The sequence below is a fragment of the Bos taurus genome, chromosome 13 (assembly GCF_002263795.3).
Source record: "Bos taurus isolate L1 Dominette 01449 registration number 42190680 breed Hereford chromosome 13, ARS-UCD2.0, whole genome shotgun sequence".
NCBI classification, from domain to species: Eukaryota; Metazoa; Chordata; class Mammalia; order Artiodactyla; family Bovidae; genus Bos; species Bos taurus.
In genome coordinates this window covers 22,965,569-22,979,786 of record NC_037340.1, presented here as the reverse complement: position 1 = coordinate 22,979,786, position 14,218 = coordinate 22,965,569, and the positions used below count along the sequence as shown (strand labels likewise).

The 14,218-nt window shown below is 45.1% G+C and overlaps 1 protein-coding gene across 1 annotated transcript in view; it reads left to right on the top strand.

The window, feature by feature from the left end:
* The window catches only part of DNAJC1 (DnaJ heat shock protein family (Hsp40) member C1), a 181,979-nt gene extending 168,979 nt beyond the window's left edge, over nucleotides 1-13,000 (top strand). Inside the window, exons 10-12 of the mRNA XM_025000956.2 lie at nucleotides 7,027-7,075; nucleotides 8,332-8,759; nucleotides 10,899-13,000. Of these exons, the coding sequence (XP_024856724.1) occupies nucleotides 7,027-7,075; nucleotides 8,332-8,759; nucleotides 10,899-10,967 (546 nt within the window). The 3' untranslated portion in view covers nucleotides 10,968-13,000. The remainder of the gene's footprint in view (nucleotides 1-7,026; nucleotides 7,076-8,331; nucleotides 8,760-10,898) is intronic.
* The last annotated feature ends 1,218 nt before the right edge of the window (nucleotides 13,001-14,218 follow it).

Sequence of the window (14,218 nt, the reverse complement as noted above, 5' to 3'; positions counted from 1 at the left end):
CCTATAACAATTGAAGAGACTGAATCAGTAACTTAATTAAAAAAAAAAAAAAAAAAAACTATTCACAAAGAAAAGCCCAGGCCCATATGGCTTCACTGCTGAATTTTACCAAACATTTAAAGAAGAATACCAAAACTTCACAAACCTTCCCAAAAATAGAAGAGGGGGAATACTTCCCAAAGCATTTTATTAAGCCAGTATTACCCTAATAGCAAACCAAAGACATGAGAAGAAAACTATAGACTAGTATTTCATGTGAAGATGGATATAAAAATTCTCAACAAAATATAGCACACTGAATCCAGAAACTAATAAAAATAATTATGTACCCTAATCAAGTGGGATTTCTAAGAATGCAAAGTTGATTCAATATCTGAAAATCAATAAATGTAAATTCATCATCAATTCATAGATCTTCCCTGTAGCTCAGATGGTAAAGAATCTGCCTGCAATGCAGGAGACCTGGGTTCGATCCCTGGGTCAGGAAGATCCTCTGGAGAAGGGAACGGCAGTCCACTCCAGTATTCTTGCCTGGAGAATCCCATGGATAGAGGAGCCTGACTGGCTACAGTTCATGGGGTTGCAAAGAGTCGGACACGACTGAGTGACTAACACACACACACACACACACACACACACACAATCAGTTGAGGTCAGTCAGTTCATGGGGTTGCAAAGAGTCGGACACGACTGAGTGACTAACACACACACACACACAATCAGTTGAGGTCAGTCACTCAGTCACTCAGTCGTGTCTGACTCTGACCCCATGGACTGCAGCCCCCCAGGCTTCCTGTCCATCACCAACTCCTGAAGCTTGCTTAAGCTCATATCCATCAAATCAGTGATGCCATCCAACCATCTCATCCTCTGTTGTCCCCTTCTCCTGCCTTCAATCCTTCCCAGCATCAGGGTCTTTTCCAATGAGTCAGTTCTTTGCATTAGGTGGCCAAAATATTGGAGTTTCAGCTTCAGCATCAGTCCTTCCAAATGAATATTCAGGACTGATTTCTTTTAGGATTGACTGGTTTGAACTGCTTGCTGCCCAAGGGACTCTCAAGGGTCTTCTCCAACACCACAGTTCAAAAGCATCAGTTCTTCAATGCTCAGCTTTCTTTATAGTCCAACTCTCACATCCATACATGACTAGTGGAAAAAACATAGCTTTGACTAGATGGGCCTTTGTCAGCAAAGTAAAGTCTCAGCTTTTTAATATGCTGTTTGTCATAGCTTTTCTTCCAAGATCTTTTAATTTCATGGCTGCAGTCAAAATCACCATCTGCAGTGATTTTGGAGCCCAAAAAAATAAAGTCTCTCACTGTTTGCCATAAAGTCTCCCTGTCTATTTGCCATGAAATGATGGGACTGGATGTCATGATCATATTTCTTTGAATGCTGAGTTTTAACCCAGCTTTTTCACTTTCCTCTTTTACTTTCACTAAGAGGCTCTTCAGTTCCTCTTCACTTTCTGCCATAAGCATGGTGTCATCTGCATATCTGAGGTTATTGATATTTCTCCCAGCAATCTTGATTCCAGCTTGTGCTTCTTCCAGCCCAGAATTTCACATAATGTACTCTGCATATAAGTTAAATAAGCTGGGTGACAATATACAGCTTTATAGTGTACTCCTTTCCCAATCTGGAACCAGTCTGTTGTTCCATGTCCAGTTCTAACTATTGCTTCTTGACCTGCATACAGATTTCTCAGGAGGCAGGTAAGGTGGTCTGGTATTCCTATCTCCTTATGAATTTTCCATTTTGTTGTGATCCACAGAGTCAAAGGCTAACTCATCATAAAATCATATCATCCCTGGTGGCTCAGATGGTAAAGAATCTGCCTGCAATTCAGGAGACCCTGATTCAATCCCTAGGTTGGGAAGATACCCTGGAGAAGGGAATGGCAACCCACTCCAGTATTCTTGCCTGGAAAATTCCATGGACAGAAGAGCCTGGCAGGCTACAGTCAGTCCATGGGGTTGCAAAGAGTTGGGTACAACTAAGCAACTAACACTTTCACTTTACTTTCATCATATTAATAGAATAAAAAATAAGATTATCTTAGCAGAAGCATCTTACAAAATCCAACACTCCTGCATGATAAAACAACAAATTAGGAATAAGTGGGAAGTGCCTCAACCCAATAAAGAAGATCTACTAAAAACTTCAGTTAAAAGCATGCTTACTGGTGAGACAGAGGATGTTTTCCTACTAAGATCAAGAATAAGACAAGGATGTCTGGCCTCACCACTTCTATTCAAAATTTATGAGATTCTAGCCAGAGCAGTTAGGTGAGAAAAGTAAGACTAAAAAGGAAGAAGGAAACTGCCCTTGTTTGCTGATAACATGATTTTATACATACAAAATGCTAAGTAATTAACTAAAAAACCAATGGAACTAATAAAATTCATCAAGATTTCAGGAAACATAAATGTACAAAAATACTTTATGAACAATCTGAAAATGAAATTAAGAAAATAATTTCATTCATAATAGCATCAAACAATAAAATAGGAATAAACTTAACAAAAAGAAGTACACACTTCAAAAACTAGAAAACATTGTTGAAAGAAATTGAAGATCAAAACAAATGGAAAATTATCTTCTTTTCGTGGATCAGAAAATTTAACATTGTTATTTAAGGCTGCTATTCCCCTAAATGTCAGAGCTAAAACTATAAAACTATTGTGTTGGCAAAAAAGTTCATTTGTTTTTTTTTTTTTCCCATGACATCTTACAGAAGAAATCAAACGAACATTTTGGCCAACCCAATCTTAGAAGAAAATAGGAGGCTAAGTCATGACCTTGGATTCAGCAAAAGTATTCTTGGATGGGCCAACCAAAGTCCAAGCAATGTGCATATCATCAAAATTAAAAACGTTTATGGTTCACAGGACACCACTAAGAACCTGAAAAGACAACCTACACAATGGGAGAAAATACTTGCAAATCCTTTATTTGATAAAGTACTTATATCCAGAATATAAAAAGAACCAACCCATACAACTCAATAATAAAGACAAATCTGGGGCTTCCCTGGCGGTTCAGTGGTTAAGACTCCTGAGTTCCCACTGCAGGGTGTGTGGGTTCAGTCTCTAGTTGGGGAACTAGGAAACCACATGCCACATAGCACATTAAAAAAAAAACAAACCCTTACCCAAATAAAAAAGGAAAAAAGGATCTGAACAGACATTTCTCCAAAGAAAATATACAAATAGCCAATAAACATGAAAAAAAGTGTTCGGTATCTCTCATCATCTGGGAGATGCAAATCAAAACCACAGGATACCACTTTACACCCACTAAGATGTGGAATAATACAACAAAATTGGATTATGAGTTTTAGGAGGGATGTAGAGAAATCAGAAGCCTCATATACTGCCGATGGGAATGTAAAATGGTGCAGCCATATTGGAAAGCAGTAGGGCAGTTCCTCAAAAAGTTAGACATAGAGTTACCACATGACACAGCACTTCCACTGCGAGGTACATACTGTCCACCCACAGAAAGAAAAACGACAAACGAAAACATATGCCCACACAAAAATTTATACACAAATGTTTATAGCAGCATTATTTATAACAGCCAGAAGATAGAAATAAATGTTTATCAACTGATAAAGGCATAAACAAAACGTGGTGTATCCACAATGGAATGCTATTCCCCAATAAAAAGAAATGAAGTAATGATATATTACAACTTGGATGAACCTGGAAAACATCACCTTAAGGGAAAGAAGCCAGCCACCAAAATGCACATATGATTCCACTCATATGGAAGTCCAGGATAGAGAAATCTACAGATCCTCAAATCCACAGGTCTGTAGAATCTCTACAGGGATTCATAGTTGCTTACTGCTTGATGAGAAATGGGGTGGGATGAGGAGGATGGAGAATGATAGCTAATTGGTATAGGGGTTCTTTTTGAAGTGATAAAAATGTTCTAAAATTGGTCATGATGATGGCTGCACGTATCTGAATATACTGAAAACCACTGAATTATACACTTTAAGTGGATGAACTGTATAGTCTGTGAATTATATCTCAGTTAAGCTGAAAAAAGTCTTCGTGTACTGTTGTAGAATAATCTCCAAAATATTTTGTTAAATAAGTTGCAGGAGTTTAAAAAAAAGTTATTCCATATCCTATATGTAGGTTGTGTATCCTGTAGTTACATAAATCCATAAATATGTTAAAATTCACAGAACTGTACAACAAAAGAAAAGGTAATTTTATCGTATGATGATGTAAAAACATAAAATCTTTAAAAATACAGTAGAATTGAGAGAGGCGAGATATTGTCACCAGAGTTGGTAGTTCTGGTGGTGGACATTGGGAGAAGCTTCAAGAAGAAGTTATACTTGCAAGTACCTTGAAGGATGGTTTGGCTCTGGACAGATATTTAAGGAGAGGTTTGCTAAAGAAAAGAAAATAATTTCAGACAAATGTTAACAATGTCTAAGAGTACAGGGTAGGGAATTTCTTTTTTTTTTTTTTAATTGGAGTATAATTCCTTTACAGTGTTGTTAGCAGGGTGGGGAATTTCTGACCATCTGGGGAGCATTAAGATAGCTCAGTGGTTAAAGAAAAAAAAAATCCACCTGCTAACGCAGGACACACAGGTTCAGTTCCTTGGTTGAGAAGATCCCCTGGATCTTTCCACTGTGGGATCTTCCCACTCCAGATTTCTTGTCTGGGAAATCCTTTGGACAGAGAGGAGCCTGGCGGGCTACCGTCCACAGGGCTGCAAATAGTCAGACGTGACTTAGCAACTAAACAACAAAAGGGAGCATTAATTGTTCAACAGGATGCATACAGGAAAGAAAATAGATTGTGGATTTCCCTGTGTGTCAGGTTAAGAATTAAACACTTTGTTGTATGGTCACTGGTGAGCCATCAGAGGTACTTGATGAGAACTCAGCCTTAGGGATGTTATTCCATAGAACTGCTAACAAGTAAGTTTAGACCCGTTAGAAGGCTGTAATACTAATTTAGTTAGAGAATGAAGGGCTAATACAGGTGATGGAGACCTGAGATGGGAACAGATGGAATCAATATCGTGAAGAATGTGGAACTGGCTGGAGAGGAAGAAAAAAGCCCCCAAAATTGGCCCTTCGATTTTGAGCCTATGTGACTGGGATGATAATACTGTTAGGAAAAGGAAGGAAAAGCAGAGAAGTTGATGAGTTTAGGTTGGAATTTGTTTAGTTTGAGGAGCTAAGAGATCTCTAAGTAAGGGACTTAATGGCAATTAGACAGGGAAGCCCGTGGTATGGTCAGCACCACACCCACAGATTAAACCAACCTTGCATGGAAAATATTTGGGGGTAAAAATCTAGAAAGTTCCAAAAGGCAAAACATGAATTTGCATCACACTGGCAACTATTTACACAGCATTTAGATTGTATTAGGTACTGTAAGTGATCTAGAGATGATTCAAAATATACAAGAAGATATCGTAGGTTATATAAAATGTGAGAAAGATATATGGTGATACAATCAGAATTTTGAATTGGGAAAGCTGGAAGTCAGGGAAGCTTACATTGGATAACCTTAAGTTTTTTTCCCATAAAATAAGCAAGGTCATTCATAGAGTGGAAAGTAGGGGATAGAATTAAAGAGTGTTTCTAAGCAGCTTTAAATATTTTCTCTAATTCTGCCCTTTGTATGAATGAAAAACAAATGATCCACATCAATTATAATAGGTAATATTTACTGAGCCTTTAACATCTGCTAGGTATCATGCTAAGAGCTTATTTCAAACTTAAAACATCCCTAACAGACAAAAGGTATTAGCAGTTTTATCCACATATTACAGAGGGTAATACATGAGACAGACAAAGGATGGAAATAGCTCAAGGTTACCCAGCGAATCAGAGGTGGAACCGACCGAATACAGGATCTAACTATGAGCTGGTCACAGGATATTTTCTGAGGTTTTACTTTCAAATTTCTTTAAAGCAATGAAATATTGGTTCAAGAATTTACGTGGATTAAGGGGAACAGAATACAAAGTATGTATTCCATGTATACAATGGAATGTAACCTCAATAAAGTTAATAAATGGAGAGAGGATGACTTGTTTAATTAGTGCACTGAGGCAGATAACTATCCATTTTAATTTTTGTATTTAATGTTGATCTCATGTTTAAAGTATATATATAGCAGCAACCAGAGCAGTGGTAGGGCTGAGATGGACTCAGGGGCACAGGGAAAACGTTCTAGGGTAACAGGAATGTTCTATAATTCGATTAGAATGTTGGCTACATGTTTTGGTCAAAATTCATTGAAATGTACACTTAAAGTCTGTACATTCCACTCTGTGTAAATTTTATAGCAGTTTTAAAAAGGGAAATCTATAGACCTCTAAGACATCATTAAATTAAAAAAAAAAAAAACTATTCTGAAAAGAAAAAAGCAAACTGTAAGGTGAGACATACAATATAATACCATTTGTTTGTAAGAAAGGGAATAATTCTTTCTGTGGATCACTCACGTATGTATGTAAATGTCTTATGGTTCTTGGGTCAAACTGCCCTACTCCACCAAGAGGTCCTTCCCCCGGGATCAATCTTAGTGCCCTCAGGGTTTCTGGGATGCAAGGACAGACTCTTATATCAGCTTAAGAGTAAATCTCTCCACTGTTCATAATATTCATTGGTATAAGTCTCCAGTGAAGAAACATACTCTTTCAGGAAGCTGTACCTAAAAATCATGATGTGTTTGTATAATGATTTTGAAAACTAGTACATCTTCAGAAGCAGCCTTGTATAAGGGGGCTGAATGGGCTGAGTTCTTGTCCTGACTCTGCCACTTGATTAAACTGATATTTTGGAGCAACTCCTCTAATCTCTCTGGGCTTCAGTTTTCTTTTGGTTAGAAAGAATGGACTGAGCTGATGCCTGAGGGTCCATCCAGGTCTAAGATTCAATAAGCTCTTTTCCTTCACATGGATCTTGTATGAAATAGGTCACCTCACCTACAATAAACATGTGGAAAGTCAGCTTTTCTCTTTTATATTTTGAAACAGGTGACAACCAAAGCCAAGCAACTGAAGGATTCAGTTACTTGCTCCCCAGGTGAGTCAGCACCCACTCCATCCCAGTAACCTCAAGCCATGTCTTCAAAATAACCCTCATTTCACAACTGCTTAAAAAATGATGGTGTTTAATAGTTGCGCCCAATGGACTCTACCAGTTGTCTCTCTGAAAAGGGTCCGTTTACAATCACCCACCAGCCAATCCAGCCCTGCACACACAGTGGTGCTAAGATGTACTTAAATAAGTTTGAGGAGCTGTAGAAACCTTGTTGTTCTTTAGTATGGGAGAAGCTGGGGGCAGGGGACACATGGGAAAGCCAGTCTGGACGGTTTTTCCACACTGACCACAGTTGCCACCGCACACACAGAGCATCCTTGAGAACAGATCAAGCAGTTTCCCCAAGAATCTGTGTTTTTCAGAATCCATTTTCTCAAAGACTAAATGGAATTAGAGCCCCATACTGTTTGCTTGAAACCAGGAAGTGCGCCTTCAACCTTCCAACTCTACTTAAATACAGGTCCCTGTACTCGATGTAACCAGCCAGCAACCAGCAAACCCTGAGATCTGGAAACGTCTCCCTGGGGAGGACAGGGCGTGGATGCTAAGGACTCAGGGGGGAGGGCATTCCCGATTGCTTTCCCACCAGGACAGCTGTTGGTCTGGCATGAAGGCAGGGACCGGCTAACAGCGTTCTGTGAAAGATGCTCCCCTCCAAGACGGTGTCCAGAAACATGCTCTTGAAAAGGCAGCGAGGAGTTCGGTGGGCCGTGGACAGGTCTTTCTAAAGAGTAGGAGGGGTCAGGAGTATGTGAGGAGGGCAGGAAAGGCGTGGTTGAACATTTGCGGGGTCTCTGAGGTGACGCCTGTGGGTGGCGGTGGCGCAGGGCCCCAGGCAGTCAGCGAGCCCAGTGAAGGGTCTGACACAGTCTGCTGACACTCGTGGAGTTAGCAGCAACCCTGGGTCCTGAAGAACATCCTTCCTAACCTAGAAAGTAGGCGGTTAGTCCTTGCACTTCCTCTGATCACAGCCGACTCTGGAGGCCCCTGTTCCTTAGAGTGGTGGAGGGACCACGGCCCGGAATCAGACAGAGAGTTCGGATCCCAGCTCTGCTGCTGCTGAGGCTGATGTCCCTCCATGTACAACTGCAGTAGTGATGGCTATCCTTGTAGAATACTGGGAACGTTCAGTAAAATACACGCAAAATGCCCCACCACTGTCTGCTGCGGCGGCCACACCACCGCGGCTCTTGTTCCCTGAACCGACCTTGCCTCTCCCCACGTGTCCCTCCACACAGGGATGGTCAGGCTCTCGGAACTCAAATCCACAGCTCAGAACCCCAGGCCCACCAGGCCCACCGCAGCCTTGCAGGACAGCATCATCACCCAGCGGGAAGAGGCCCAGTCGGCCACGGAGGAGGAGGAGGAGGAAGCGGCCGAGCTGGGGGCAGAGGCCGCGGAGGAGAGCCGGCCACGGAGGCGGAGGCCGGCCCGGCCCCTCGAGCCGGAGGAGCGGGTCCGGGGGAAGAGGCAGAAAGACTTCGACCTGTCAGAGCAGCGCGAGTCCAGTGACGAGGAGAGCCAGCAGAGAGAGCGCCCGCGAGCCTCAGAGGAGCCCTGGACTCAGAACCAACAGAAGCTTCTGGAACTAGCGTTACAGCAGTACCCGAGGGGATCCTCTGACCGCTGGGACAAGATAGCCAAGTGTGTCCCGTCCAAGAGCAAGGTGGGTGACGCCCGGAAGGCAGGCCTCTGGGGGCTCCAGACACAGGGAAGTGGCTTGTGGCTGCACCCGACCGTCCCTCATCTCACGCCTCCTCCTGTCCTTTCTATCCAACCCATCCTTCTCCTGCCAGCTGCCTTCCAGTAGGCTGCCTCTGACAGTGTGTGAATCTGTGCACTCGACTGAGCATAAATGAGGTCGAGAGTCTAAGTGTCATCATTACACCGACCAGTTACTTTTTCTCATTGAAAACCCCATGCACAGAACATTAAGTTCCCTATGACAGTGCTGCCAACCTTCTGGAGCCTTCGTTCTGCCAGTAGGGGCTAGGCCGGGGGAGGGACTGACAGGTGGACACCAGGACCAGGATCCAGCTTGTCCCTGCAGCGCTGTCCGCCCCGTTTACAGCTCCTTAAACACGTCCGTAGAGGGTTCCCAGACACCAGCTCAGGGAGTGGGCTGCCCCTGTGGAGAAGCAGGCCCCACCCGACGCCGGCTTCAGCGCTGACAGTGCAGAGCCTCCCATGTGATCTCAACTCTGGCCCTCCCTGACACACACAGTCTCCTGGGCTCCTTTCCTCGTACCCACACCCTTTGAGACACCAGGAACACTGAGAAATCAAAAGAGCCAATCTCTGCTGCCTTCTGTGCCCACCACTCAGAAGCCTGTGGGCACACTGATGTTCATTTACACTTTTTTTAAAATTGAAATTCAGTGTTGGGAAATCTAGCTTATGGCCACGGATGTCCCCATGTGTATAGGTCTAGTTTATCTTCTTTAAAATAATGAAGTTAAGAATTCCTGAGGAGAAGAATAAACCATTAGCTGTTTAAGAAACACAGCTCCTTCCCAGCCCCTCTGACTGATTTGCCAGAAGAAATGATTCTCCCTGAATTCCTCTAGCACTTGTGAGTACACAGGTATTTACAGGTAGGATGAACTGACAATGGGTTAAAATGAAGGAGCTGCAACCATGGATTCCTAGAGGTGGGATGCTCAAACTCACTGCCTTGGGGGTTTGGAAACCTTCCTGTTTCAGGGAGGAATGTCCTGCAAGGGTTCCTTCCCTTTAAGCCTGACATCAGAACGAGGTCCAGGGGAGGTTCAGCCACCCCTGCTGGCTCGCTGCCCCTGGGTGACTCCCCGGAAGTGGCCCACAAGCCACTGGGTGACTGGGGCCTAAGAGAGGAGCCAGGCCCCCGGCGCTGCCCCGGCAGGCCTGCTGCTCAGAGCCCAGAGCTCCCGCGTCCTCCAGTGGAGCTCTGGGCCGCTGAGCACCACATCTCACGCTTGGCTCTGCCAGGGGCAGAAGAGTTAGGAAAAGGCTGATGTTTTAGGCAGGTAGTCCTTGGGGAGAAGGCAATGGCACCCCACTCCAGTAATCTTGCCTGGAAAATCCCATGGACGGAGAAGCCTGGTAGCCTGCAGTTCATGGGGTCGCCAAGAGTCGGACACGACCGAGTGACTTCACTTTCACTTTTCACTTTCACGCATTGGAGAAGGAAATGGCAACCCACTCCAGTGTTCTTGCCTGGAGAATCCCAGGGATGGGGGAGCCTGGTGGGCTGCCGTCTATGGGGTCGCACAGAGTCGGACACGACTGAAGCGACTTAGCAGCAGCAGCAGTCCTTGGGGATGCAGAAGAGGCACCTGTTAGATGTTTCTCTCAGAACGCTGCTAAAGCCAAAACCCCAGGAGGAGAGTGAATACTCGTTCTTTGTCCCGGGCAGCTGATAAAGTCATTTACAGCAGACCACAAACCAGTGACCTGGTTTCCCACATGACCTTAAGTTAGTGAAGGGTTACGGTGCCTCCAGGGTGTTTCTGAGCAGAAACAGAGATGGTTCTGGAAAGTACCCTGTGATACACAAGGGAGCAGCGAGGCCGATCCGTGCTTCATCAGGGTCCTCACCCCAAGGAGTGGCAGCCACAGGCAGCTGGGTCTTAAGCTGCCAGTTCTGCAGCCTGAGGGGCTGGAAGACCAGCCGGTGCTGGGACGCGTCCAGGGAGAGCAGAGCATGTTCCCCGGGAGGTCCAGGCCGACAGGACAGCCCTTGGTCAGGACTGGGCATGGCGGGCTAACCCCACAAGGGGCACGCTGATTGTAACTGTCACCCCACCACCTCTTTCTCTCTCTCCAGGAAGACTGTATCGCTAGATACAAGCTGCTGGTTGAACTGGTTCAAAAGAAAAAACAAGCTAGAAGCTGAATCCTCTGGAAGATGTTGTTTACCTCCATTTTCCAAAGGGATTATTTTTTAAATCTTATGCAGAAATTTACATTTTGTACCTCAGTATTTCTATACGTCATGTGCCTTAGTGAAAAAAAAAATTAAAAATCTAAAATAAACGTTGTGCTACATTGTTTAAACGTATTGTGTTAACAGAAAAACAGATTTGGGTATTTTATAAATTATTTTCTCTCTCATCACTGCAAAGCTTAATTTCCTGGGGACAAACAGAATAGCGTTTTTCTAACAGTCAGGCGAATACATGAAGGAGCATGAGTGAACTAATGTGGAATTAAAACATAGTGTTTCTTTGACCAAAGAGCACACCAGTTGATGAGTAGCAGGATGCTGGTGTTTTGGGAAGAAAAAAACCTGGTTGGTATATTGAGCTAGCTAGTAGTAATGTGGGGTTATCTTAACTCTATGTATTAATATGTAGATTAATATATGTAATTATATAAAATATGGATACATTATATGTATCTAAAAAAAAGTCTAGATGCACACGGACATAGGTAATAAACTGTGATTTGCAGAAATACATCCCCAACTATAGAATTTCCAGAGAACACATAGGCAAGGTTTTTAGGATCTGATGACTTTGGGTCCCACTTTTCAATATCCAAGTTAAAAATCACTATTTTGTGCTGTTACTTTTGAATGAACCGTCACCATCAGCTGTGCACTCCTTTTTAAATATGTCATTTGCTCAGGACTTGGAAATAGTTTGCTAAAGTACAAACTGCCTAAACTTGAAAACCATTAAGATCACCAGGACACATTTCAGGGAGGTGCTCTGATAAAATATCCATACAGACATGGTTTTTCTCTAATGATTGAAGTGAGGTTCCCAGAGCAGGCTCAGGTGGCACTGGCTCTGTAACCTTCTAGCCTGAGCAGGACACACGTGGCCCCAGGTCAGCCCGCCTCTGATGCTGTGAGGGACCAGACCACTCGAGACGTCAAGAAGAGCAGTGGAGAAAACAGCTCCAGGTCGTTGTTTCCACGAACTGAGTCCTCGGGCAACAGCCCTTGAGTCTCATCTGGGGGTGGGGGTGGGGTGGGGGGGCACCTTGCCTGCAGGTCAGGAGCCTGTCACGGTGGCACCAGGGCCAACAGTTTCTGCCCCAGGACTTTCTCCTGGAGCCAGTGGGGCTGTGACTGCATTCAGTGAGGGACAAGCCCTGCTCCCTGTTCATATGGGGTGTCTCAGTGAAAAAGTTGATTCACAGAGGGAACCATGAAGGGACGGTCCTAGTAGCTTGCCAGGCCCTGGGTCCATTCTGTCTCTGGTCCAGCATCAGCCTGTCTTTCACACAGCTTGCCTGTCCAGCTGTGACATTCTGTATCACGACCACCCTTTTCACTTATGGTGCTTTAAACTGGGTCTCTGTTACATGTATCCCCAAATCCCATTACAAGGTTTCTGGGCTTCCAGTGTTGGGAGAGCCCCACACGGGCCCAGCGATGCCTTAAGAGGTACAGTTCAAGATAAAAGGTCCTAATTTGCCTACATCGTTATCTTCTGCACACTCATTAAGGAGGTGTCCCAGCATGGTTTGTCCTGACTGCCCCTGCCACCAGCCCCTCTAAAACCAGAAAGCGGCCCTTTCTGCATGGCCGGTCCTATTCAGGGGACACAGAGTGGCTAGTTTTGTTGAGGTAGGACCAGTGGGCCTGGTGGGGAGGGTTCACGAGCATAGCAGGACACAGGAGACCCATGGGTACTTCCAAAGGAGGTTTCTGACAGGTCATGTGGGCACCAGGCCTGGCCTCCCTGCCCTTCCTGACTCCCAAGGAATCCCTCTCCAAACCCATCCCCTCAAAGCCCCAGCTTGTGATCTGTCTACTCACACCTCCAAGGCCAAGCTGTGACATGATCAGTGCCTTGTTTTACCTCTTTGTCTCAACTCCTTGTCTAGAAAAAGAGAGACTAATGGTGGCTGCAACACAGGTTGTTAAGATGACAGTCTGGCTTGTTGAAAACAATAAATGTTCTTTTTCTATCTGACCATCCGGACTTCCTGTTGCTATCATTTTCAGTGGCTGCTGACACGCGTGACAGGGCTGACAGGCCACCAGCCGGTCACATGCTCACTTGGCCTGTCATGGGTGGGAATCTTGGGCTTGTGTGGATTCTTGGGGGTCTGGGAACCCTACCACATGGTATGCACAACCTTTTCCTTTTGGATGTGTGGTCCACATCTTTCACTAGGTGCCCCTGAAGGGTTTCTCTCCCAGAAAGGTTAACTCTAGCCTCTGCTAGTGTGTTTACTCTAATGATATCCATGGAGGACCCACATGGTACAAGAAGAACCCCCAGACTTGGCCTCTGACAAAAGAGGTCCAGGACTTTACCTGGGAGCTCCATCCCACTCAGACCCCGGCAGAGGGATGGGCAGCAGGTATCTGCTCTGTGCAGTACTTGCAAAGCACTGGCCTGGCCCCGGCATACCCCCCAGCTGCAACCCCAGCCCCACGGGCTTCAGGGTCTTGCCCCCATCCTCCCAGAAGGAGGCCTTTTCTCCTAGAGTGATTTTCATTTATTTCCTCCACCGGGGCAAGGGCTTATGGTTCTGTTGTGTACACCAGTGACAGCGCCGGTTTTCAAGTCCCGTCTCACATTGTGTGTGTGCTCACCAAGCCCCTGCTGTTGGAGCAGGTTCCCACCAGAGCCAGCGCTGCTGAGGCCAGGTGCTGTCACCCGGCACGTGGACTGGCAGAGCTGGCTGCTTTCCTGACTGCGCCTGACGATGCTTCTTCACTGAGACTCCAGGCGGATGACGGGTTTTTCTGTGACACTTACCATGGGAACCACCAGAAGTCTCAAGCTCTTGTCTCCTTGATTGACCCACGAGTGCCTGGCCAACATCCTGGCCCCACAAGACGAGCTCTGTCTCGACTGGAATACTGCTGCCCATAGGCCAAGTCTTCCCCTGAGCTCCCTTCTCACAGTTTTTGAAAAATCATAAGCAGCGTTCCTGGTCAATGTTCTGGATGGCTTAAAATTGCCTCTTGCCTCTTGGTATGTGCCAGCCCCACCCCCACAGCAAGTCCACCCACCCCCTTGAAAGTGGAGAAGGAACCCCTTTAAAATAGGAACCACTTCAGCCCCTTACACTTAGAGCCAGGCTGCAGTTGTTTGCTTCAGCAGTTACATTTTTTCCTAAATCTTAAAGGGCACAGTTTAAATTGTGACGTTCTGTACTCACGGGGTAACTGCGTGTCCC